Source organism: Gorilla gorilla, chromosome 20, assembly GCF_029281585.2.
Source record: "Gorilla gorilla gorilla isolate KB3781 chromosome 20, NHGRI_mGorGor1-v2.1_pri, whole genome shotgun sequence".
Lineage (NCBI taxonomy): Eukaryota > Metazoa > Chordata > Mammalia > Primates > Hominidae > Gorilla > Gorilla gorilla.
In genome coordinates, this window is record NC_073244.2 from 29678878 (window position 1) to 29705112 (window position 26235).

At 37.7% G+C, this 26235-nt stretch overlaps 1 protein-coding gene and 1 long non-coding RNA gene across 7 annotated transcripts in view; one reads left to right on the plus strand and one right to left on the minus strand.

The window, feature by feature from the left end:
* The window catches only part of LOC115931586 (uncharacterized), a 35895-nt gene extending 11097 nt beyond the window's left edge, over positions 1-24798 (plus strand). Inside the window, exons 3-4 of the long non-coding RNA XR_004068046.3 lie at positions 17568-17633; positions 21397-24798. This is a non-coding gene — a long non-coding RNA (uncharacterized lncRNA). The remainder of the gene's footprint in view (positions 1-17567; positions 17634-21396) is intronic.
* Positions 1-26235, minus strand: part of ZNF91 (zinc finger protein 91) — a 167732-nt gene that overhangs the window by 31770 nt on the left and 109727 nt on the right. For 2 of the 6 annotated variants that reach the window (XM_031004093.3, XM_055372320.2), the window contains exons 2-4: positions 18935-19061; positions 18044-18139; positions 1929-6955 (exon numbers count right to left, since the gene is read on the minus strand). In XM_031004093.3, coding sequence (XP_030859953.2) covers positions 3633-6955; positions 18044-18139; positions 18935-19061 — 3546 coding nt within the window. In that variant the 3' untranslated portion in view covers positions 1929-3632. Of the gene's footprint in view, positions 1-1928; positions 6971-18043; positions 18140-18934; positions 19062-26235 lie in introns of those variants that run through there. The other 4 variants (XM_031004095.3, XM_031004094.3, XM_055372322.2 and 1 more) reach the window with 4 other exon arrangements.

A 26235-nucleotide genomic window follows, 5' to 3' on the forward strand; every position in this document is an offset into this window, starting at 1 on the left:
AATATCCAGAATCTACAACAAACTCAAGCAAATCAGTAAGGAAAAAAACAATCGCATCAAAAAGTGGGCTAAGGACATGAATAGAAAATTCTCAAAAGAAGATATACAAATGGCCAACAAACATATAAAAAATGGTTACCATCACTAATGATCAAAGAAATGCAAATCAAACCCACAATGCGATACCACCTTATTCCTGCAAGAATAGCCATAATCAAAAGATCAAACAACTGTAGATGTTGGCATGGATGTGGCAATCAGGGAACACATCTATACTGCTGGTGAGAATGTAAACTGATAGAGCCACTATGGAAAACATATAAATGCATATGGAAAACAGTGTGGAGAGTCTGCAAAGAACTAAAAGTAGAACTAGCATTTGATCCAGCAATCCCACTACTGAGTATCTACCCAGAGAAAAAGAAATGATTATTTGAAAAACGTACTTGCAGATGCATGTTTCTAGCAGCACAATTCACAATTGTAAAATCGTGGAACCAACTGAAATGCCCAGGAATTAACGCGTGGGTAAAGAATCTGTGAAATATATATATGTGTGTGTATATGTATATAAATATATAAACACTTAAAATGTATATACACACACACACACACACACATACATACATATATGTTGGAATACTACTCAGTAACAAAAAGGAATGAATTAATAGCATTTGCAATGTCCTGGATGAGACTGGAGACTATTATTCTAAGAATGGTAAACCAAATATCGTATGTTCTCACTGATATGTGGGAGGTATGCTATGAGGATGCAAAGACATAAGAATAATACAATGGACTTTGGGTACTTGCGGGGAAGAGTGAAAGGGGAAGGGATAAAATACAGCATATATGGTGCAGTGTATACTGCTCGGGTGATGGATGCACCAGGATCTCACAAATCACCACTAAAGAACTTACTCAACTAACCAAATACCACCTGTACATAAGTAACTTATGGAACAATAAAATTTTAAAAAAGTATTTTTATAATTACAGACAGGCTCACATAATGAATTCTTCATAAACTATTACACAGACCAGCCGGGCCTGGTACCTCATGCCTGTAATCCCAGCACTTTGGGAGGCCGAGGTGAGTGGATCACCTGAGGTCACGAGTTGGAGACCAGTTTGACCAACATGGTGAAACCCTGTCTCTACTAAAAATACAAAAATTAGTCCAGGCGAGGTGGCTCACGCCTGTAATCCAGCACTTTGGGAGGCAGAGACGGGTGGATCACGAGGTCAGGAATTTGAGACCAGCCTGACCAAAACGGTGAAACCCCATCTCTACTAAAAATACAAAAATGAGCCGGGCGTGGTGATGCATGCCTGTAATCTCAGCTACTCAGGAGGCTGAGGCAGGAGAACTGCTTGAACCTGAAAGGTGGAGGTTGCAGTGAGCCCAGATTGCACGATTGCACTCCAGCCCGGGAGAAAGATTAAGACTCTGTCTCAAAAACAAACAAACAACAACAACAACAAAAAACAATTAAGCAAACAAAAAACCTATTAAACAACAACAACAAAAAATTATGGGTCTAGCATGAGTACCAGTCAAGTTAAAACAGAATTTGCACGGGGAGACTCTGAACCATAAGCCAAAAGATTGTACAGCAAGAAATTCAACACAAAGCAGAGTATAAATTTGCTTTCAGCATTTTTGAGAATTTTTGTTTTGTAGTAAATTAGACACCTTCTTAAAATGATTTTTTTCCAATATTGCTTTTTTCTGCCAAAAATAGTTTCAAACTTAAACACACTCCATAATTTATTTACACCTAAGATTCATCTTAGACTAATAGATGTGTATATTTAACTCTATGTAAATCAATACTAACAGTCCATATGTGCTTGCAGGCAGAGGCCGCATGTTCGAAGAAAAATATATGAAAAATTTAAAAAAGATTTGGGACTCAGAAATATATGGATTTTAACTATGTTTGTATATAAGTTTTATTATGACCATAAAAATAATCCTGTAGACAATAACAATTTAATTGTACATTTAAAAATAACTAAAACTGTAGAATTGAATTATTTGTAATACAAAGAATACATGCTAGAGGTAATGGAGACTGCATTTAGTCTAATGTGATTGTTATATATTTTGTGTCCGTATCAAAATATGCCACATATGGCATAATATGTACACATATTAGGTATCCACAAAAATTAAGTCAAATAAATTTAAATGTGAAAATAAAAATAAAAATTTAGCCTATGGGAACAATATTCTTTAACTTAATGGCAATTAAAACTCACTAGCAAAAAAAATCACTAGAGATGTCAGTCCATTATCTTACCAAATAGTGTATTTTTACCATCTTTTACCTACACCCTTGAGTAAGGTGGAATAGGTTAAAGTTACTGGCATAATAACACTTCATTGAATTCATGATAGTATTTAACATGTTAAAACTGTTTAGTTGAAAAGTTCACATGCAATTTATAATTTAAAAATATGCTGCATATATTTCATAAAAATACAATAAATCATAAACTTTAACTAAAATTAAGAATGTTTTTCTTTCATAATAATGCAGAATATTAATCTGAACACCTACCTCATGCATCACTTGATATTATAACCATAAAGATCCTCTCTACCTAAATTTTCATCATGCATCTTACATTTTTAATGTCCTTACCTTTCCATAGAAAAGGTCATAAACAATGCCTCTTCATATTTGTAATGCTTTTTCAAAATAAATACTCTTCTGTACTTTAAAGACATATTTTCTGATCAATCGTTTGACAGTAATTACACTTCTTATTTAGTATGAACGCTCTGATTTTGAGTACGATGTGAGCAGGTATTAATGGCTTTTTGTCTATATTTGTTCACTTTTTCTCAAGTATAAATGCTTTCCTATGCATTAAGGTGTGAGCATTGGTTCAAAGCTTGGCCACATTGTTCACACTGGTAGTCTTCTCCAGTATGAATTATCTTACCTACGATCAAGTGTGACAATCATTTAGATGCTTTGTCACATTCTTCACATTTCTAGGATTTCTCAGCAGCATGATTTTCTTGATGTTTAGAAAAATTTGACTTGTCAAAAGCGTTGGCACATCTTTCAGGTTTGTAGAGTTTCTCTCCAGTATGAATAATCTTATGTCTGTTAAGAATTCAGGACTTTTTATAGACTTTACCACATTATTCACACTTGTAAGATTTCTCTCCAATATGAGTTATCTTATCTGTAGTAAGGTGTGAAAACTGGTTAAAGGCTTTGCCAAATTTTTCCTGTTTGTAGGGTTGCTGTCCAGTATGAATTTTCTTATGTCTGGTTAGGGCTGAGGACCAGAAAAAGGATTTGCCACATTCTTCACATTTGTAGAGTTTTACTCTAGTATGAATTACCTTATGTTTAGTAAAGGTTGAAGACCAGTTAAAAGATTTGCCACATTCTTTATATTTGTAGGGTTTCTCTCTAGTATGAATTTTCTTTTTTTTTTTTTTTGAGACGGAGTCTCGCTCTGTCGCCCAGGCTTGAGTGCAGTGGCGCGATCTCGGCTCACTGCAAGCTCCGCCTCCCGGGTTCACGCCATTCTCCTGCCTCAGCCTCCCGCATAGCTGGGACTACAGGCGCCCGCCACCACACCCGGCTAATTTTTTGTATTTTTTAGTAGAGACGGGGTTTCACTGTGTTAGCCAGGATGGTCTCGATCTCCTGACCTCGTGATCCGCCCGCCTCGGCCTCCCAAAGTGCTGGGATTACAGGCGTGATAGTATGAATTTTCTTATGGTTAGTAAGGATTGAAGACTGGTTAAAGGCTTTGCCACATTTTTCACATTTGTAGGGTTTCTCTCCAGTGTGAATTATCTTATGTTTAGTAAGAGCTGAGGACTCTTTAAAGGCTTTGCCACATTCTCCACATTTGTAGGGTTTCTCTCCGGTGTGCAACCTCTTATGTCTAGTTAGGGTTGAAGATTGGCTAAATGCTTTGCCACATTCTTCACATTTGTAGGGTTTCTCTCTAGTATGAATTCTCTTATGTCCATTTAGGGTTGAGGATGATATAAATGCTTTGCCACATTCTTCACACTTGTAAGGTTTCTCTCCAGTATGAATTATCTTATGTGTAGTAAGCTTTGAGGATCGATTAAAAGCTTTGCCACATTCTTCACATTTGTATGGTTTCTCTCCAGTGTGCATCCTCATATGTCTAGTTAGGGTTGAGGATTGGCTAAATGCTTTGCCACATTCTTCACATTTGTAGGGTTTCTCTCCAGTATGAATTATCTTATGTTCAGTAAGAGTTGAAGATTTCCTAAAAGCTTTGCCACATTCTTCACATTTGTAGGGTTTCTCTCCAGTATGAATTATCTTATGTGTAGCAAGGGTTGAGGATTGGCTAAAAGCTTTGCCACATTCTTGACATTTGTAGGGTTTCTCTCCAGTGTGCATCCTCTTATGTGTAGTAAGGTGTGAAGGCTGGCTAAATGCTTTGCCACATTCTTCACATTTGTAGGTTTTCTCTCTGGTATGAATTCTCTTATGTTCAGTAAGGGTTGAGGACCAGATAAATGCTTTGTCACATTCTTCACTCTTGGAAGGTTTCTCTTTAGTATGAATTATCTTATGTGTCGTAAGATTTGAAGATTGATTAAAAGCTTTGCCACATTCTTCACATTTGTAGAGTTTCTCTCCAGCATGTATTATTTTATGTTTAGCAAGGGCTGAGGAGTGCTTAAAAGCTTTGCCACATTCTTTACATTTGTAGGGTTTCTCTCCAGTATGAATTGTCTTATGCTTAGTAAGGGTTGAGGAACGGCTAAAAGCTTTGCCACATTCTTCACATTTGTAGGGCTTCTCTCCAGTGTGTATCCTCTTATGTCTAGTTAGGGTTGAAGACCATATAAATGCTTTGCCACATTCTTTACATTTGAAGGGTTTCTCTCTAGTATGAATTCTTTTATGTTTAGTAAGGCTTGAGGACCAGTTAAATGCTTTGCCACATTCTTCACACTTGTAAGGTTTCTCTCCAGTATGAATAAACTTATGTATAGTAAGATTTGAAGATCGATTAAAACCTTTGCCACATTCTTCACATTTGTAGAGTTTCTCTCCAGCATGTATTATTTTATGTTTAGTAAGGGTTGAGAGTCGCTTAAAAGCTTTGTCACATTCTTTACATTTGTAGGGTTTCTCTTCAGTATGAGTTATCTTATGATTAGCAAGGGTTGAGGAATTGCTAAAAGCTTTGCCACATTCTTGACATTTGTAGGGTTTCTCACCAGTATGAATTCTCTTATGTTTAGCAAGGGCTGAAGAATGGCTAAAAGCTTTGCCACATTCTTCACATTTGTAGGGTTTCTCTCCAGTGTGTATCCTCTTATGTCTTCTTAGGGTTGAGGACCATAGAAATGCTTTGCCACATTCTTCACACTTGTAAGACTTCTCTCCAGTATGAATTATCTTATGTGTAGAAAGACTTGAGGATTGATTAAAAGCTTTGCCACATTCTTCAGATTTGTAGAGTTTCTTTCCAGCATGAATTATTTTATGTGTAGTAAGGGTTGAGAATTGCTTAAAAGCTTTGCCACATTCTTTACATTTGTAGGGTTTCTCTCTACTATGAATTATCTTATGTTTATTAAGGGTTAAGGATTGTCTAAAAGCTTTGCCACATTCTTCAAATTTGTAGGGTTTCTCTCCAGTATGAATTATCTTATGTTTAGTAAGGGTTGAGGATTGCCTAAAAGCTTTGCCACATTCTTCACATTTGTAGGGCTTCTCTCCAGTGTGTATCCTCTTATGTCTAGTTAGGGTTGAAGACCATATAAATGCTTTGCCACATTCTTTACATTTGAAGGGTTTCTCTCTAGTATGAAATCTTTTATGTTTAGTAAGGCTTGAGGACCAGTTAAATGCTTTGCCACATTCTTCACACTTGTAAGGTTTCTCTCCAGTATGAACAAACTTATGTATAGTAAGATTTGAAGATCGATTAAAACCTTTGCCACATTCTTCACATTTGTAGAGTTTCTCTCCAGCATGTATTATTTTATGTTTAGTAAGGGTTGAGAGTCGCTTAAAAGCTTTGTCACATTCTTTACATTTGTAGGGTTTCTCTTCAGTATGAGTTATCTTATGATTAGTAAGGGTTGAGGAATTGCTAAAAGCTTTGCCACATTCTTTACATTTGTAGGGTTTCTCTCCAGTATGAATTCTCTTATGTTTAGCAAGGGTTGAAGAACGGCTAAAAGCTTTGCCACATTCTTCACATTTGTAGGGTTTCTCTCCAGTATGAATTCTCTTATGTTTAGCAAGGGTTGAAGAATGGCTAAAAGCTTTGCCACATTCTTCACATTTGTAGGGTTTCTCTCCAGTGTGTATCCTCTTATGTCTAGTTAGGGTTGAGAACCATAGAAATGCTTTGCCACATTCTTCACACTTGTAGATTTTCTCTTTAGCACAAATTATTTTATGTGTAGTAAGGGTTGAGAGCTGCTTAAAAGCTTTGCCACATTCTTCACATTTGTAGGGTTTATCTTCAGTATGAATTTCATTATGATTAGTAAGGGTTGAGGACCAATGAAAGGTTTTTTCACATTCTTTACATTTATAGGACTTCTCTGTAATATAAACGCATTTATGTTGGGTTTTGTATAAACGGATGCAAAATGACTTGACACATTTTTTACATTTGAAGCATTTCTTTCCAGTATGTCTTATCGTATGTCTGTCTGAATTTAAAAATTTATAGAAGACTTTCAAATATTTACCACATTGAAATACTTTGCTCTGGGCAGTTGTGAGACACTGGTTAAGTTTATTATAACCTTCTTTGTGCACCTTACACTCATCCACACTTTTACAACCTTTTCTTAACTGTAAATTCTCATGTCCACATTTTTCATATTTTCTCAGTAATACTTTTTGAAAAGAATCTTCCATGCTCTGCTCTGGCCAAAAGTCTTGAGGAAAATGAGGACATATACCTGAAAAAAAAAAAACTAAAAATAATAAATTACTCCACTCACCTAGACTCACATGAATATAGTTTAAAAATCTTACCTACAAAATTATAGAAACTACATAAACAATATGGCACTGCAAAATACCACAGGCCCTAATTCTATTTTTGTTTTTTTGTTTGTTTGTTTTTGAGACGGAGTCTCGCTCTGTCACCCAGGCTGGAGTGCAGTGGCGCAATCTTGGCTCACAGCAAGCCCTGCCTCCTGGGTTCACGCCATTACCCTGCACAGGCCCTAATTCTTTCATAGACATATATATGTAACAAAAACATACAGATCAAATTACATCTATGGAAAATTTATGAATGAGTTAAGTGTGTGCAGTGTCTCAGGGGAGCACAATGCAAAAAACCACACAGAAAAAAAAGAAAAGTCTGTTAAATTTACTTGACACAGCTTTTCCTGCTTCCCATTATAGCAGAGTGCCTTTAGAAGTAAATTGCCAACTCCTGGTTTATGTTTTAAAAGAAAGGTAAAATAGTAGCCCATTCATTTTTATTTACAGCTTTTAGGGGCTTTTCCTAACACTGATTTCCCTCTCTCATGACATAAGTGTTGAAAGAAACCGTGGCATAATTTGGAATGAAAGTTTGAGTCTGCTGAGACCAAAGAAAAATGTTACAGCAGCAGAGAGACTGCAGTACCACAGAAAGGAAACAGGCATAGCAAGTGATTACTGACTCCTACAAAGTAACATAAGTAAACACTCTTAATTAAGACATAAACACAAAATTTCAGACAACACATATCCTAAGAACATATTTGAGAAATTCCCATAATCATTAGACAAGACAGTTGTTTTCAAACTATGCCAGGACAAAACTACATTATAAAGACTTTGACAGTTAGCTTTTTTAAATGTCCAAATCTCAATCAAAGATTATAATGTATACAAAATAGGGCAATATGATGCCACCAAAATATTATAAAATTTTCTGAAAGAAACCATAAAAAAGATGTATACATTAATTTTATGAACTGGTAATGAATAATACTCACTGATTAAAATAGGAACAGAGACAACTATGGAAAATCGGAAAAATGAGGATGAGAACAAAAATATTTAAGATGTCAAAAAAACAGAAATTGTGGAGGTAAAAATATAAAAACTGATAGATCCTAAAAGTAAGAAAAAATGATGTAAAAATAAAGAAGCTCAACAAACTAGGATCACAGAAAGATATTTATAACAAACACATATATAAGCACAATTTCAAAAGTCACAGACAAAAAAAATCTTTGAAGCTGCAAAATAAAAGTGATGTGCCAGGCCAGGCCAGGCATGGTGGCTCACACCTGTATTTTAGGCACTTTGGGAGGCCAAGGAGGACAGATCACCTAAGGTCAGGAGTTCAAGGCCAGCCTGGCCAATATGGTGAAACCCCATCTCTACTAAAACTACAAAAATTAGCCAGGTGTGGTGACACATGCCTGTAATCCCAGCTACTTGGGAGGCTGAGGCAGATTATGAGGTCAGGAGTTCGAGATCAGCCTGACCAACATGGAGAAAACCCCTCTCTACTAAAAATACAAAATTAGCTGTGCGTGGTGGCACATGCCTGTAATCCCAGCTACTCAAAGACTGAGGCAGGAGAATGACTTGAACCCAGGAGGCAGTGGTTGTGGTGAGCCGAGATTGCGCCATTACACTCCAGCCTGGGCAACAAGAGCAAAATTCCATCTCAAGAAAAAAAAAAAGGTAGTTGTTTAATATGTATTAAGATTTAGCTTGCAAGGTAAAAACATTTTAGCAATATGTTGCATGAAAATTTCAAGATGATTAATATGACTAAATTAAATATTTATTTTCTGGTAAATTTTGGTTTTTTTTGACAAGTAAAAATAATAATAACTAAAAGTACAGAGTTATGATAGTTTTAAATTATATTCACATTTAAAAGTGTTTCTCCCATAAAAAAATATAGATTCAGAAATAAATAGGATGTTGAAATTATAAGAATTTTATGACTACTCAGCTACACAGGATTAGAAAATCATTCACAACAAATCCACACAACAAATATACAAGTTATAAAAAATACAACGATAATATTTATACAGGCAAACAAACATAGAGATAATTCTATTGGAAAAAGACATATGGCTCAATCATATTTGATGTTGCTCCAGACTGTCTTAAATTGCATAAAGTTAAATATTGACATGCACAATTATTATACTAAAATATCAAAGCACAATTAACAGATGTGTAGTGGCATACCCTAAAATATATAACACAAAAATATACAATTGCAAAACCAAATTAAAACATGGAATGTAAACTTTATTAGACACCGTCAACTAGATTAACATATTCATTAAAAAATCTTAGAAGAAGAATATGGGAAAAAATAATACAGAGATTACTTGAAAATAAAAAAAGGTGAGAAATTCCCAAATTTTGATGTAATAAAAGAAAAAAAATTCTAACCAAGAATACTTGATTTAAATTTATTTCACTTTAAAAAGATGAAAATAAAAAATTTCCAAAATAAAAAGTGAGCGTGTTCATCACCACCAGCACAGTTCTACAAAAAAAAAAAAAATGCTACATGGTGTCCAGGCACCGTGGGCTGATGCCTGTAATCCTACAGTTTTAGGAGGCAAGCCTGTCAGAACACTAGAAACCAGGAGTTTCAGATCAGCCTGAGTAATGTGAGACTCTGCAAATAACAATAAGAAATGCTGAAATGAGTCGCTAAAATGAGTCAGTTTTGTTTTAAAAAAAATACTGGACAGTATCATAAAACCATATACAAAATAAAGCTCTCTATTAAATGTAAATACACAGACAAATATAGAAGTCTTTTTTTTTTTTTTTTTAATTGATCATTCTTGGGTGTTTCTCGCAGAGGGGGATTTGGCAGGGTCATAGGACAATAGTGGAGGGAAGGTCAGCAGATAAACAAGTGAACAAAGGTCTCTGGTTTTCCTAGGCAGAGGACCCTGCGGCCCTCCGCAGTGTTTGTGTCCCTGGGTACTTGAGATTAGGGAGTGGTGATGACTCTTAACGAGCATGCTGCCTTCAAGCATCTGTCTAACAAAGCACATCTTGCACCGCCCTTAATCCATTTAACCCTGAGTGGACACAGCACATGTTTCAGAGAGCACAGGGTTGGGGGTAAGGTCATAGATCAACAGGATCCCAAGACAGAAGAATTTTTCTTAGTACAGAACAAAGTGAAAAGTCTCCCATGTCTACTTCTTTCTACACAGACACAGCAACCATCCGATTTCTCAATCTTTTCCCCACCTTTCCCCCTCCTCTATTCCACAAAACCACCATTGTCATCATGGCCCGTTCTCAATGAGCCGTTGGGTACACCTCCCAGACGGGGTGGTGGCCGGGCAGAGGGGCTCCTCACTTCTCAGTAGGGGCGGCCGGGCAGAGGCGCCCCTCACCTCCCGGACAGGGCGGCTGGCCCGGCGGAGGCTGACCCCCCCCACCTCCCTCCCGGACGGGGCGGCTGGCCGGGCGGGGGGCTGACCCCCCCACCTCCCTCCCGGACGGGGCGGCTGGCCGGGCGGGGGGCTGAGCCCCCTACCTCCCTCCCAGATGGGGTGGCTGGCCGGGCGGGGGGCTGACCAGAAGTCTTTACTATCATAATGATGATGCTTAAAATCCTTAAAGATCTTCTATAGAATATTTAAAACAGAATAAAAATGGTAATTGTAGACACCAAAATCCCATTTTCGATAAATAGAAGATTCATATAAAAATGAATAAGAAAACAGAAAACCTAGACAACATTATACACTGATTTATCATTCTGCATATAGAGGAATACCTGAGAGTGGATAATTTATTAAAAAACCAAGTTTATTTGGCTCACAATTCAGCAGACTGTATAAAAAGTCTGTGCCAGCATCTGCTTCTGGTGAGAGTGTCAGCAAGCTTACAATCACGGTTGAAGGCGAAGATTAACTGTACACACCACAAGATAACAGACAGAGCAAGTACGAGGTGAAGGAGCCAGGTTCTTCTAACAAACCAGCTTTCATTTGAATTAATAAAGTGCACACATTTTGATTACCAAGAGGATGGTGCCAAACTATTCATAAGGACTCTGCCCCATGACCCAAACACCTCCTACCAGGTCCGACATCTAACATCAACAATTACATTGCAGCATAAGGTTTGAGTAACATCAACATCAATACCATATTATAGACCAACTAGGTTTAACAGACATGTACAAAACTTTTCAGTCAAAAGCAAGGGAATACGCAATATTTTTATTTGCACCTGGTGTATTCTGTTACGACACATACTAAGTTTTATTAAATTTAAGAATGCCAGGTGGGTGGTGTAGCTCATGCCTATAATCCCAACACTTAGAGAGACCAAGGTGTGAGGATCACTTAGAGCTAAAAGTTTCAGGCCAGCCTGGGCAACATAGTGAGACCCTATCCCTACAAAATAATCACATAATTATTCAGACATGGTACTTTGTTTGTAGTCCCAACTACTTGAGAGACTTAGGTGGAAAGATAACTTGAGCCCAGTAGGTTGAGGCTGCAGCGAGTCAAGATTATGCCAATACACTCCAGCCTGGGTGACAGAGTAAGATCCTGTCTCCAAACAAAAACAACAAACACAAAAAAACAACAAATAAATTTAAGAATATCAATATTATCCACTTTGTGTTTTCTGACCAAAACTCAATTAAACTGGAGATTAAAACTGAAAAATCCAAAAATACATGAAAATAAAAAACTCTTCAACATATTTTTGCACAGGAATAAAAAAATTAATTTTTCAAAGATGTCAATACAACCAACAGTGGTACACAAATTCAATATAATCTTTATAAAAATCCCAACAGTAGTTTTTTAAAGAAATACTGTTTGAGATGTTAAAATTTTGTTACGAACTATAGCCAAACACCCATGGAAAAAAAACAAAGGCATTATAACTTCTGATTTTGAAACGTACTAAAAGCAACAATAACAAAAACAATGAGGTACTCACACAGACAGATAAACAGATGAAGAACAGAGTAGAGAGGCCAGAAATGAACCCTTCTGTATATGGCCAAATAATCTCCCACAAAATTGACATGAGCACACAATGGAAGATAATCTTTTCAAAAAATTCTGTTAGAAACTGAATATCCATTCTGATAAAATAAAGATTATTTCCTTAAACCATATGTGAAAATCTTTTAATTAGACATAAGAAGGTAACTTTGTTGTTGTTGCTGTTTTGTTATTGTTGTTTTTTGAGATGGAGTCTCACTGTTACCCAGGCTGGAGTGCAGTGGCGCAGTCTCGGCTCACTGCAACCTCCGCCTCCCGGGTTCAAGCGATTACCCTGCCTCAGCCACCCGAGTAGCTGGGATTACAGGCACCGGGCACAGCGTCTGGCTAATTTATGTATTTTTAGTAGAGACAGGGTTTCACCACGTTGGCCAGGCTGGTCTCGAAATCTTGACCTCGTGATCCACCCACCTCAGCCTCCCAAAGCGCTGGGCCACGAGGCCCAGCCGCATAAATTTTTAATCTCTTAAACACACAGAGGGGAGGCAGGGCACTGTGGCTCATGCCTGTAATCCCAGCACTTTGGGAGGCTGAGATAGGTGGATCACGAGGTGAGGAGTTCAAGACCAGACCAGCCTGAACAAGATAGTGAAAACCTGTCTCTACTAAAAATACAAAAATTAGCCAGGCAGGGCGGCGCGTGCCTGTAGTCTCAGCTACTCAGGAGGCTGAGGCAGAAGAATTGCTTGAACCCGGGAGGTGGGGGTTGCAGTGAGCCAAGATCACACCATTACACTCCAGCCTGGGTGACAGAGCGAAACTCCATATCTCTCTCTCTCTCTCTCTCTCTCTTTTTCTCCTCTCTCTCTCTCTCTCTATATATATATGAAACACATGACATTAGTCTTGGTGCCAAATTCTTAGATACAACATTAAATGCATGAGCAACAAAGAAAAAAACCAGAATAATTTAACTACACTACACTTCAAAATTTCTGCATATTTAAGTAAACATTTAATAGAGAAATAATGCCTCCTATAAAATGGATGAAAATATTTACAAATTACATGTGATAAGTGTGAATATCCAAAAAATATAAACAACTTTTAAAACGGAACAATAAAGTTAAATAACTTTATTTAGAAATAGACAAATAATTAAAATAAATTTTCATAAAAAACACAAATAAAAAAACATTTGAAAGGACACACAAAATTACTAATTTGTAGAGAAATGCATTAAAACCACAATGAAAAACAAAATCCCCTCACACCCACTTAAATGGTCACTATCCATTTTTTAAAAACACCAAATCTCTTGATAATGCAATCAAAATGAAACCCTTGGCTGGGCACAGTGGTTCACACCTTTAATCCCAGCACTTTGGGAGGCCGTGGCAGGCAGATCACAAGGTCAGGAGTTCAAGACCAGCCTGCTTAACGTGGTGAAACCCTGTCTCTACTAAAAATACAAAAATTACCCAGGTGTGGTGACGTGTGCCTGTAATCCCAGCTAGTCAGGAGGCTGAGGCAGGAGAATCGCTTGAACCCAGGAGGCAGAGGTTGGAGTGTGATAGGATCGTGCCATTGCACTCCACCCTGGGCGACAGAGCAAGAATTTGTCTCAGACAAAAAAAAAACGCCCGGGAGGGAGGTGGAGGGCAGCCCCCGCCCGGCCAGCCGCCCCGTCCAGGAGGGAGGTGGGGGGCATCCCCTGCCTGGCCAGCCGCCCCGTCCGGGAGGGAGGTGGGGTGCACCTCCGCCCGGCCGCTGCCCTGTCGGGGAGGTGGAGGGCGCCTCTGCCCGGCCGCCCCTTCTGGGAAGTGAGGAGCCCCTCTGCCCGGCCACCACCCCGTCTGGGAGGTGTAACCAACAGCTCATTGAGAACGGGCCATGATGATGATGGCGGTTTTGTCGAATAGAAAAGGGGGAAATGTGGGGAAAAGATAGAGAAATCAGATTGTTGCTGTGTCTGTGTAGAAAGAAGTACACATAGGAGACTCCATTTTGTTCTGTACTAAGAAAAATTCTTCTGCCTTGGGATGCTGTTGGTGTATGACCTTACCCCCAACCCTGTGCTCTCTGAAACATGTGCTGTGTCCACTCAGGGTTAAATGGATTAAGGGCGGTGCAAGATGTGCTTTGTTAAACAGATGCTTGAAGGCAGCATGCTCGTTAAAGAGTCATCACCACTCCCTAATCTCAAGTACCCAGGGACACAAACACTGAGGAGGGCCGCAGGGTCCTCTGCCTAGGAAAACCAGAGACCTTTGTTCACTTGTTTATCTGCTGACCTTCCCTCCACTATTGTCCTATGACCCTGCCAAATCCCCCTCTGCCAGAAACACCCAAGAATGATCAATAAAAAAAAAAAAAAAGCAAAAAACAAACAAACAAACAAAACTTATATTGATTGTTGGTGGAAAGCAGGATGCACCCATTATTTTATAATGTTATAAATGTACTTTAAATAAAATTATCAAATACAGCAATTCCATTTATGAATCTATATCTAAAATATGCATCATAGGACCCTGAAGACATATTTGATTCAACGGAGTATTATTCAACCTTAAAAAAAAAACACAAAAAACTTGTCACATTTAAAGATACACTTTGAGATGATGTCAACTGAAATAAACTAGTAACGAAACGATAAATGTTATGATTTCACTAAGATATATAAAATAGTCACACTCATAAAAACAGAAAGTGGAAGGGTGTTTGTCAAGGGCTAGAGAGCGCATAAAATGGTCAAATGTTATTTAATGGGCATTGCATTTTAATTTCGCAAGATGTAAAATTTCTAGAAGTCTTTTGCATAACAATGTTAATATTAACAGGCCTGAAATATACAGTTTTGTTTAGTTTTTTGAGACAGGGTCTCAATCTGTCACACAAGCTTGAGTAGAGTGGCACATTATGGCTCACTGCAGCCTTACACTCCCAGGCTCAAATAATCCTGCCCCCTCAATCTCTCAAGTAGCTGGGACCACAGGTACACACCATCATGCCTGGCTATTTCTTACATAAAAATGTTTGTAGAGAGGGTGTCTCCATATTTTGCCCAGGCTGGTCTCAAACTTTTGGGCTCAAGCAATCCTCCTGTCCTGGCCTCTCAAAATCCTGGTCTTACAGAAGTGAGCCACCACCATGCCTGGCCCTGACATGTACATTGAAATAGATTTAAGAAGGTAAATTATATGTTATGTGTTTTTACAACAATTATTTTAGGAAAAAAACAGAAAAAATAAAGAATTATAAATTTTCTTGAAAATTACCTTCAAATCACAAGAACTTTTTTTCACACAAAGGAAATACATATTCATCATTAAACACATGGTGAAAATAATGCTATTTCAAAGGCTACTCACTTAGACAAGACAAAACCAACATTGAAAGTGAACTAAGAGGCTGGGCAAGGTGGCTGACACCTGTAATCCCAGCACTTTGGGAGGCCAAGGCAGGCAGATCACCTGAGGTCAGGAGCTCAAGACCAGCCTAACCAACATGAGAGAAACCCTGTCTCTACTAAAAGAAAAATACAAAATTAGCCGGGCATGGTGGTACATGCCTGATATCCCAGGTACATTAGCGGCTGAGGCAAGAGAATCGCTTGAATCTGGGAGGTGGAGGCTGCAGTGAGCCAAGATCATGCATTGCACTCCAGCCTCAGCAACAAGAGCAAAACTCCATCTCAAAAACAAAAAAGAAAAAAAAATGAGATAAGAAAGAATATATACAAGATAAGCTATAACCAAAATTGGGGTCATATTTGTAGACATAAAAACACACATATATAATCTGATTGTGATAGACATATGGCTCATTTATCTTTTAATTAAATCCCACACTGACTTAAAGTATACAAACAGAATTGCAAATTGTCTAAAATTATAATACATAAGTAAAACCAAAAAACAATAAACTGATATTAAGGAACTTACACTAAAAAACACACTAATGTAGAACTGCAAGAAAATAATGAAAGAAATGTTTACTCATAAAATCTAGTTGGCAACATTAATGTACGTTAACAAATAATTTGTCTAGAAAACGGCAATGTTTGACTAACTGTGCAGTCATGGAAGGCAGGCACTTTAAATTACTGGTATCTATTGTATGGCAATAAAATCCCACAGAAAATGTAGTACAATCATAAATAGGAGATGCTAATGAGAAACTTGATAAGCATTTAAAAGAAACTAGTGTCAATTTTTATGTTTTAAATATGTGCTATTTTTACACAAAATAAAATTACTGTAATTCAAGTTTAGAACCAACTATAGCCTTAAATTGCTAAATTATGTATATATTTAGCAAAATATGGTTAGAGCTTCATGTATAAAACAAATATTTGAGGAATACATTATGTTATTATTTAGTTACAGGCTGACAAAAGTGGCTGAAAATTCTGTAATTCCTATTTGCCTGCCTGTATACTAATTACCTAACTCACACACAACATGTACATTCTAGTATATTGTCCTAAATGTCTGAATCCAAAACTACAGACAAATTTGAAGTAGAAAATAAAAATAAAAATTTATATGGAGAGTGACATTAATAAGATAAAAAAAAAAAAGATGCCCTATTTGCTTATCTCCTGACAGCAAGAAAATTTGGCAGCCATTCCTGACAAAAATGCGTTTGTGAGAGAACCAGGCATCATGGTTCACACCTGTAATGACAGCTACACAGCACATTAAAGTTGGAGAACTGCTTCCGGTCAAAATGTTAAGATCTGCCTGGGTTATGTTGCAAGACCCCATCTCAAACATAAGTGCCTTTAAGAGAGCTCTGAGATCCAGGAAGGGAGTTATGAAACTCTGCTGAAGCCCAAGATTGAAGGTAATCCTTTTTAGAAGGCAAGCCTCATTCAGGCAGCAAACTACAGTACTACTGTTTTTGGCTACGGACAAGAAAATGTTCCACTTAACTTGGTTCCACTGAGAATTTTGAACTGTACTCTGTAACCATCCCAAACTCTTCCCAGCTACAGACTTGGGGAGGTTCTGCCCTTCCAGAGGCCTGGAGGAAGACACCCATTTATAGCCATGCAGCAGGCCTGCAGACTTTGGCCTTTACTGTGGTCCCTGAAGCAGGTCCATGATTCAGTTCCAGCTCTCTGAGCCACAGTTCATGGCCGGTTCTGCCTATGTAGAAACCCAAAGTAACCTGGGAAAATCCTCTCTTGTACTCGATGAAAGCCATGCTCATCCACATCCTCATATAAAGCCCACCATATGCAGACCTGACTGCAGAAACCTGCCCTTGGGTCTGCCCTGCAGAGCAAAGTCCTGAAGGATATTCACTCTGTCCAAAAATTAAATGAGAATTATAACTATCCAAGCCCCTTTTAACAACACAACTAAAGGTGGACCCTTGTGCAAACCCAGCAGACTTAAGACCAAGCTACAACCCTTCTTCACTACAAACCCAGATGACATTCTATCACTCTGAGGACCCAACAAAAATAGATTTTTACTTTCTGAAACCAGTCTATAAATACTTGAACAAGTGTTTGCTCCTTCTTTACAGTCACCGATGCAAAACTATTGTTTCTTATTGTCAATGCTTCTATTTTAACACATAGCACTCAAAGTATGTGGAAGACGAAACAGTCAAAAGAAAAATTTAAAGTCATTGAAATTGAAGACCAGTAAGTAAAATGTTGCTTTTTGTAGATCATGTAATCTTATATATATATATATATAAATAAACAGTACTTTAAAACCTGTTTAAACTAATGAATACACTCAGTTAATTAGCAAAATGTAAAATGCAAAAAATGAGCAAAATGTAAAATTAGCAAAATGCACTCTTTTGTATGCCATGTACAGTACTCTGGCTGTCACTGTAAACTTGAAGAAAGATCACTGAAGGGAAAGTAGAATTCTTAGAGATTTTATAAGCATTAACAGAAGTGATAGCATAATTTAAAAAAAAAATTCAGGCTTCCCAGAAACTATTTCCTTTGGAACACAGCTTCTCAGATCACTTTAAAGACCTGCTTTCTTCTTGACTTTGGGCCTCTCATCCTTGTCGTCTGTTGTATTCACTCTCACCTACCTGTGGGTTCATCCACCATCTCATGTTGCTTCATATTCCAGGGCTCTTTTCCTTGCTCCAGACAAGTAATCAGGTCTGGCTTAGAGAGAGCAATACCTGTTTTATTAAAAATAACTAACATGAGTCTTGCTCATATTCTCCACCTGCCAACTTAGTAATGTGCTCAGTAAAGAGCATATAATAGAATATCCTAATAAATTGTCCCAATATACTAATTTGTAACAGAAATGTTTAAATATTTAGAAGACATTTTAATTTTATAGGTTCTTAATTTTACTGCTTGGTACTACTGTATCAAAAACTAGTGATGGCAATTAGATTTTAAGGTGTGAGTAACAGTATTTTATGCCAAAAAACTTCTGAAATTACCACTAATCTAAAGTGAAGGACACAGATCAGCTCAGGAATGTGGAAAGTTCAGGTCAAGATGAAACATCTTGAGGAAATTCTTTTCTAAACAAACAAATCCCCAGGATTTTCTTGAAAACAGAAATCTGAAAGCATAAATTTCCAGAAAACATTCTACAAAACAGAAATGAAGCCTGTAATCCCAGCACTCTGGGAGGCCAAGGCGGGCAGATCATGAGGTCAGGAGATCGAGACCATCCTGTCTAACACAGTGAAACCCCGTCTCTACTAAAAATACCAAAAAAAAAAAAATTAGCCGGGCATGGTGCTGGGTGCCTGTAGTCCCAGTTACTCGGGAGGCTGAGTCAGGAGAATGGTGTGAACCTGGGAGGCAGAGCTTGCAATGAGCCAAGATCTCGCCACTGCACTCCAGTCTGGGCAACAGAGCAAGACTCTGTCTCCAAAAAAAAAAAAAAAAAAAAAAAAGAAAAGAAGTAAAACCATTAGTTTATATTAGAAACTTAGTATTAAAGTTTTCCTTACCCAGGAAGGCCAGGTTTCTGTAGTTCTCTAACATCACATTCCTATATAAATTCTGCTGTGCAGTGTCCAGACATTGCCACTCCTCCGGAGAGAATTCTATGGCCACATCCCTAAATGTCAACAGTCCCTGAAAAACACACACAAACACACATATTTACAAAGTGGCTATAGGCAGAATTTTTCATTCGACTCAAGGTAAAATCAGAAAGTGACTAGAACTGGTTCTGACTTATAAGAGTGGCTGAAATTATCCAATAAAATAATTGACAACACACAAACGTTTTGTAATGTATTCTCTAACTCCGAGAAAAGAGAGTGGCATAATACCCACAATATCAGTGTATATATGATACTTGTCTAGATGATAAAGTGTAAAATTGAGGGCATAAATATTAACAAGTACATTTTTGAGTGTTATATTTACATAATACAGAATGACTTGTGTATTTTTTTCAGGTGAAAAAGGCATAGTTGTTATATATTTCAGACACAATAGACACGTTGAGTTAGAAGGTACCACTCAAAAAAATTTTTTTTTTTTTGAGGCAGAGTCTCACTCTGTTGCCCAGGCTGGAGCGCAGTGGCACAATCTCAGCTCACTGCAAGCTCCGCCTCCCGGGTTCCGTGATTCTCCTGCCTCAGCCTCCCGAGTAGCTGGGACTACAGGTGCCCACCACCACGCCCGGCTAATTTTTTGTATTTTTAGTAGAGACGGGGTTTCACTGTGTTAGCCAGGATGGTCTTGATCTCCTGACCTCGTGATCCTCCCGCCTCAGCCTCCCAAAGTGCTGGGATTACAGGCATGAGCCACCATGCCTGGCCAGTACCACTCAAATTTTAATGTGTATGATAAACTAGACATCTTGTTAATGCAGATTATTTTTTCAGGAGATCTGAAATAAAGTCTGAATTCCTGAATTTCTAAAAAGTTCACTAGTAATGCCAATGTTTTGACCCCAAAAAACTATTCTGTCAAACATCCAGTAAGTGGAACAGCCTGTGTTTTTTTCAGTTTTTCTGGCCTGTAAACAAAGATGAGAGCTTTCATTTACCAAAAAAAGATCAATGCAAAGAAAACCTAAAAAAAAAAGGGCAGCTGCCAGATTAAATGTGATGTTTTATGCACATCACCTGCATAAAGATACTTAATGATGAAGAGAAAAATAACTCTGTAGTGAAAAAATCTGTAAGAGAGCTTATTAAGCAAGTGAGTTATTAATACCAATTGCACTAGGACAAGTCTCTATAGTATGCTGATGCACCATATTGCCCCCACTAAAGTAAATTACAGTCTCAATTTAACCATAAGAAAATATCAGTTGCATGGAAAGTTCAAGGTACAGGTATCTTCCGTGTTCTACAATTTTTAATAGTGATTTTAAGTACTTTCTTTAACACCCTAATAAGCAGCTATATCCTGATAATTTTTTCCAAACTTTCTGGGTAATAAATGCCATCCTGTTTAAATGAGCACTTTCTTAATCCTGTAATGCACAGAGATAATAAAAAAACAGAACCTCAACATTATATGTTCACCATCTTTACTAAGAATCCCAGGTTTTCTCCATAGAAATAGATTATCCACACCTTTCCATGTTCAACAGCCACAAAGAGAACATTTTTAATATTGCAGATCACAAATTCATGGTGAGAATTCTGCATGGCATATAAGAAGCCATCATGCAGAGAAGGCTCTGGTAGATACAAAAGAAATATTTTCAGAGATCCTTGACTATCATAAGCTTTTTTTTTTTTTCTTTTTTTTTTTTGAGACGGAGTTTTGCTCTTGCTGTTGCCCAGGCTGGAGTGGAATGGCACGATCTCGGCTCACCACAAGCTCTGCCTCCCGGGTTCAAGCAATTCTCCTGCCTCAGCCTCCCGAGTAGCTGTGATTACAGGCATGCATCACCACACCCAGCTAATTTTGTATTTTTCGTAGAGACAGGGTTTCTCCATGTTGGTCACGCTGGTCTCGAACTGCCAACCTCAGGTGATCTGCCCGCCTCGGCCTCCCAAAGTGCTGGGATTACAGACGTGAGCCACCACGCCTGGCCTATCATAAGCATTTTTAAAAGTAGTTAAGACAAACTCATTAGGGAGAAAAAATACAGGTACAGAAGTAAAAATTTGCAAGTACTAAACGCGTGGCATTCCACGAGGCAGAGTAGACACAGCTCTTGATCTGAGACATGTTTAGCTGAAAAAAAGCCATTTTTTCTCTTTCTCCTCCTCCTCTCAAATTCTTTCTCAGATGAGATTTTCTGGACTAATTATGTCTGCATTTTGAGAATTTGCCTTTAATAATTTGAGCACATGTTTACCTATTACCACCACACCCAAAGGCAGAAGGCCCAAGACAAAAACTCTACCCATTTCTGTCCTGAATAACAGAAAAGATTCAGAACAATGAGCTGCTCCACAGAGATAAAAATATAAGTTTCTCTTTTTTTTTTTGTCCTCAGGTGCCCTCCCCTGCTACGGACATCAGCAATTTCTGCTACAGTAATACAAATATTGGCCACACTGTCCTGTCCTTACCAAATCCAAATAGAACAGGTTCCTGGACCACCCTTCAGTGCAAAGGTGGAACTTAACTCTCATGAATGTATCTTAAACTTCTCATACTTGATTCTGGCACCTTAGAGTCACAGGAGACACTTAATTAAAACAAATAGATGCTATCTTCAGAACATTAAACAGAAACTGTGAAAAGGGCACAAGAGAGTTCTGTGAATTGGCCATGTGCTTCTAATTAGAAGCCTGAGCTTATAACCACTTACCTAAGCATTGCCGCTCAAGCTTTAATTAGCTTATAAATCACTTGGTAAACTTGGCCCCACTCTATGTAATGTGATTCTGCAGGTTTGGAAATGGTCCATAAATGGGTGTTCTAAACAAGTCCCCTGTCAGTGCTGATGTCACTCTCTCTGGTCTCATTATTAGCATTTGTTAGAAAAATGAGGCACAGCACAGAGTCCCTTACACTCAGCACTCCTGTCACAACACAAATACTTCTGATACAAATGAAGACAACCATTCTCTATCTTAAAGTATACTACTTGCTGGCTCTTTAAAGTTCACAAAGAAAACAGAAAACAGCAATTTCTGAGTAAGTCTGCATTTGGAAAACAACATGTGCATATGTACTAATGCAATGTTTATTAAGCAGGTACTATGTAATCAACAGGATGTTACAGAGCACTGTGACAATTCATTATTTGATTTAATTCTAATAACACCCTGTGAGTTGATACTAAGTGTTGAATAATCCCAAGGATTTAGAATAAGGATCCAGCATTTTTATTTCTTCTTCTGTTTTTCTGTCACTAATTTTTTTTTAAAAAATGCATAGAATAAAATCTAAATATAGACAGATGAGAGGGATACAGATAGAGTGTAATGTAATTTAGATGAATTATTATGTTTATATTTACTATTTTGTGACTTGTGAATCAACTACTGTATCTGCAGGAACAGAAAACAAGTTGCTAAATGGAATGTCTCTGTAAACACTGGTTTTAATATAAAATTATTAAATTAAGACCCTATAATACATGTTATTTTTCCATTTATCTGCTATTGGGTTTCAGAAAATTGTGAGCACCAACTCTAAAAAGGCAACAAGATTCATCACCCAAAACTCTGATCTCTTCTAGTTAGTTCTGCGAGGCAAAACTCCAGGGTAGGGCAAGACTTAAATAAGGCCTTCAAAAAGGGTGAATCTAAACAGGGCTGAAGCAGGGTGTAGAGTTGATGTAAAATTCTGTTCTTTATGCCACTGGGGAGTATTTTCAGTTCCGTTTCTTTTTTTAAACTTAGCTAAAAAACAAAAACAAAAACAGAAACTTAAATCTCAGAGTTTGTGTAATTTTAATCTTTTTTAGCCCCACTGCCCTTTCAATTTTATATCACATACTAATAAGCAATTTAAACAAATCCCTTAAGGTTTTCTAGAATAATTTTTTAGATGATAAATAAGTATTCTTAGCAGGGCATAAAAAATACAAATAATAACTTTTTTGTTTATTAATATATGTTCAAGTGTAGACATCACAAGTCACAAAAATATAAAGAAAATGGCCCAAATAAAGCCCATATTTTTGCACACATCTATTTATTGTACCCAACCTTTTGATGCATAATTAAACCACTTATCCAGTTGCTAGTCTAGACTAAAAGTTCTTGCATGGTAGGGACCATGACTGCTTCATCTATTTTTCTAATGACTATATGAATTGGAAGCAATTAGTTTATTTGTTTGAGTCTCCAGACCTCCTCATCATTTTTCACTCAAGTACCAGGGAACTAGAGAAACTCTCACCTGGGTACCAACCAAAGACATCTCTTGTATGAGGGGAGGAGCAAACACAGGATGACTCATTTCTTTTACACTAAGATAGAAGCAAAATTAACCACTCTAGTCAGCCTGACACAATTCTGTTCTGGAGATTCTCAAATGTCTCAAAGATACCTAGGTGACTGTGAGAGCATTTCCAGTGACCCTGGGCTGATGGTCCAATAATAAGCCAGCAAGAGAGACTCAGGCTGATTCTAAATAGAAAATGAAACTACCAAATAGGCAGAGACACAATTCTGCCTGCATATTTAGGTGACAGCACACATTTTACAGCATAACTGCGAGTTGACTGGAAGCCTGAGAGGGAAAGTCCCCTCTAGAGTAGAGCTTGGTTGGCACCTTATGTGTTTATATTATGTCTGGTAATTCTACACAGTGTTTGGGAAATATAATTTTTATTAATTCTCTTCAGCACCAGAGAAACCACAGTAATAGAACAGAAAGAAAACTGTCTCATTACACAATTAAGTCTGAATGTCACATGCATTACAATCCATCTGCTTAAGAGATTGAAAAGAAATAAAGACGGTTACCGTAATTAGTTCACAAGTAGAAGAATTTACAGCGCCATGTCATAGGTAGTTCATCCTAAATTCACCTGGTCATTGGGGAGGTCATCCATGTATGCTAATTGGTTATATTCAATGACAAAATAAGCTTTTCACATCTTCATGGCAGAAGGTAGTTTTGCAACTTGAAGCCAGGTGCCTGCTTAAGGTAGACTTTCACTCTTCTACAAAAGTGGTTGAATAGGGTGCTATCTTTTTGGCTACTTGCATTTTAAAGCACTGGCTCTCTACTCCCTGAGGACTTGACTAGTGCACTCCTGCTTCCCCTCTCCTGGTGGCCAGTGTCCTCTTTTGTTTCCTACTATCTGCCACTGTGGTACAGCCCACAGCACAGGGCTCACAGCTGGCAGCTCACATCTTAGATGAACGACAATTGCCACAGCAGCACTTTAGTGTCACATCAAAGAGTGAAGTCTGGCCGGGTGCGGTGGCTCATGCCTGTAATCCCAGCACTTTAGGAGGCTGAGGTGGGCAGATCATGAGGTCAGGAGTTCAAGAGCAGCCTGGTCAACATGGTGAAGCCCCATCTCCACTAAAAATAAAAATAAAAAATTTGCTGGGCATGGTGGTGGGCACCTGTAATCCAAGCACTCAGGAGGCTGAGGAAGGAGAATCCCTTGAGCCCAGAAGGCGGAGGTTGCAGCGAGCTGAGATCGCGAGATTGCACCATTGCACTCTGACCTGGGCAAGGGGGGAAAATCCGTCTCAAAAAAAAAAAAAAAAAAAAAGAGTGAAGCCTGAGCTGCAGAAGGAGAGCTTGCAGGCCTCCCGGGTAGAATTGCACCTTCACAATAATGGGAATGCGAGCATTATCTAAGCCACAGTTTCTATTTATAATGGTGACATGGAAAATATACTGCTGGGTTTCCAGCATGCATCCAGATAGAGATAGCTCTAAGAGTTCTCACTGTGACAGCCCACGTCTTTCACAGACATTATGGGATACTAATAGGGTTTCTAAAACAGATACACAAAGCATTAGAAAGAAAAACAGCTCTCATTCCGAGAAAGATTATATTGAGAGAAAAAAACAAGTTAAAAGCGTCTTAAGACAAAACTGAGATTACATATAAGATTGATCAAGTCAGCCAGAAAATATTCCTCTAAAAATAATTTCTCTCTAAATATCCAAAGTGCATAGCTACTCACAGCATGAGAAACATGAGTGTTATGAAGAAAGGGCACATTATCAGCAGAATTTTAGAAGATTTTTTTTCTATCTCTGCTGCTCTCTAATCTGCTGCCCACTAAATGTGGAATCTATATAGAAATATATCTGACAACTACCACCAGCACTTTTTGATAAAAAAATTAAAACCTGACTGTGTTAATATAATGGAATATATGTGAGCCTGCAACATAACTAACTAAACAGCTATACAGTTTTGGGGTGGCCAAATCACCTGCCTTTATTTGTCCTGTAATAGCAGCATTCCAATTTCTGAAATGAAAGCCACTAAAATTATACTTACCTATAACTATCCCTATTGGTTAAATTAATAAGCATATCAGACTAATCTCTACTGTAACGATTTGGTAATACATTTTCTTTGGATATTAGATATAAATATGTAATTATGAATAATTTTAATATACTACTCATAATGTATGTAGGATTTTAAAAAATTTTCTGCAACTATAATTCAGTTGAAAAACTACATTTCAAAACTATGAATCACAATATTAAAACAACTATTTAAGGAATTCATTCAAAGTAAATATTGTGGCTTTATATTCATACTCTTGCAGAAAATACTATTGAATGTATATGAATGCAGGTTGTCTACAAACATTATACATTACTATGCTAATTGTACTGAATAAATAGAAACAAAGGTATGACAACACACTCCACTTTTCAGTTTATAAACTGAACTCTTTTTTTCTTTCTCTTTTTTTTTTTTTTTTTTTGAGACTAAGTTTTGCTCTCATTGCCCAGGCTGGAGTGCAACGGCATGATCTCGGCTCACCTCAACCTCCACCTCCTGGGTTCAAGTGATTCTCCTGCCTCAATCTCCCGAGTAGCTGGATTACAGGTGTGCGCCACCATGCTCAGCTAATTTTGTATTTTTAGTAGAGACAAGATTACTCCATGTTGGTCAGGCTGGTCTATAACTCCCAACCTCAGGTGATCCGCCCGACTTGGCCTCCCAAAGTGCTGGGATTACCAGCATGAGCCACCGCGCCCAGCCATAAACTGAACTCTTTTTTCTTTTGTAGTATAAATACTTTAGCCTGCAAATAATCATCATGGATAATCAGGTTTCTGTCAAACAACTTACTCAGTATCTTTTAGTCTTTATAATTCTTTATTGCTAAATTTAATCCTATTTTTATGCTCAACTTTTGTGTGCTTTTAGAATGAGCAAGACTGA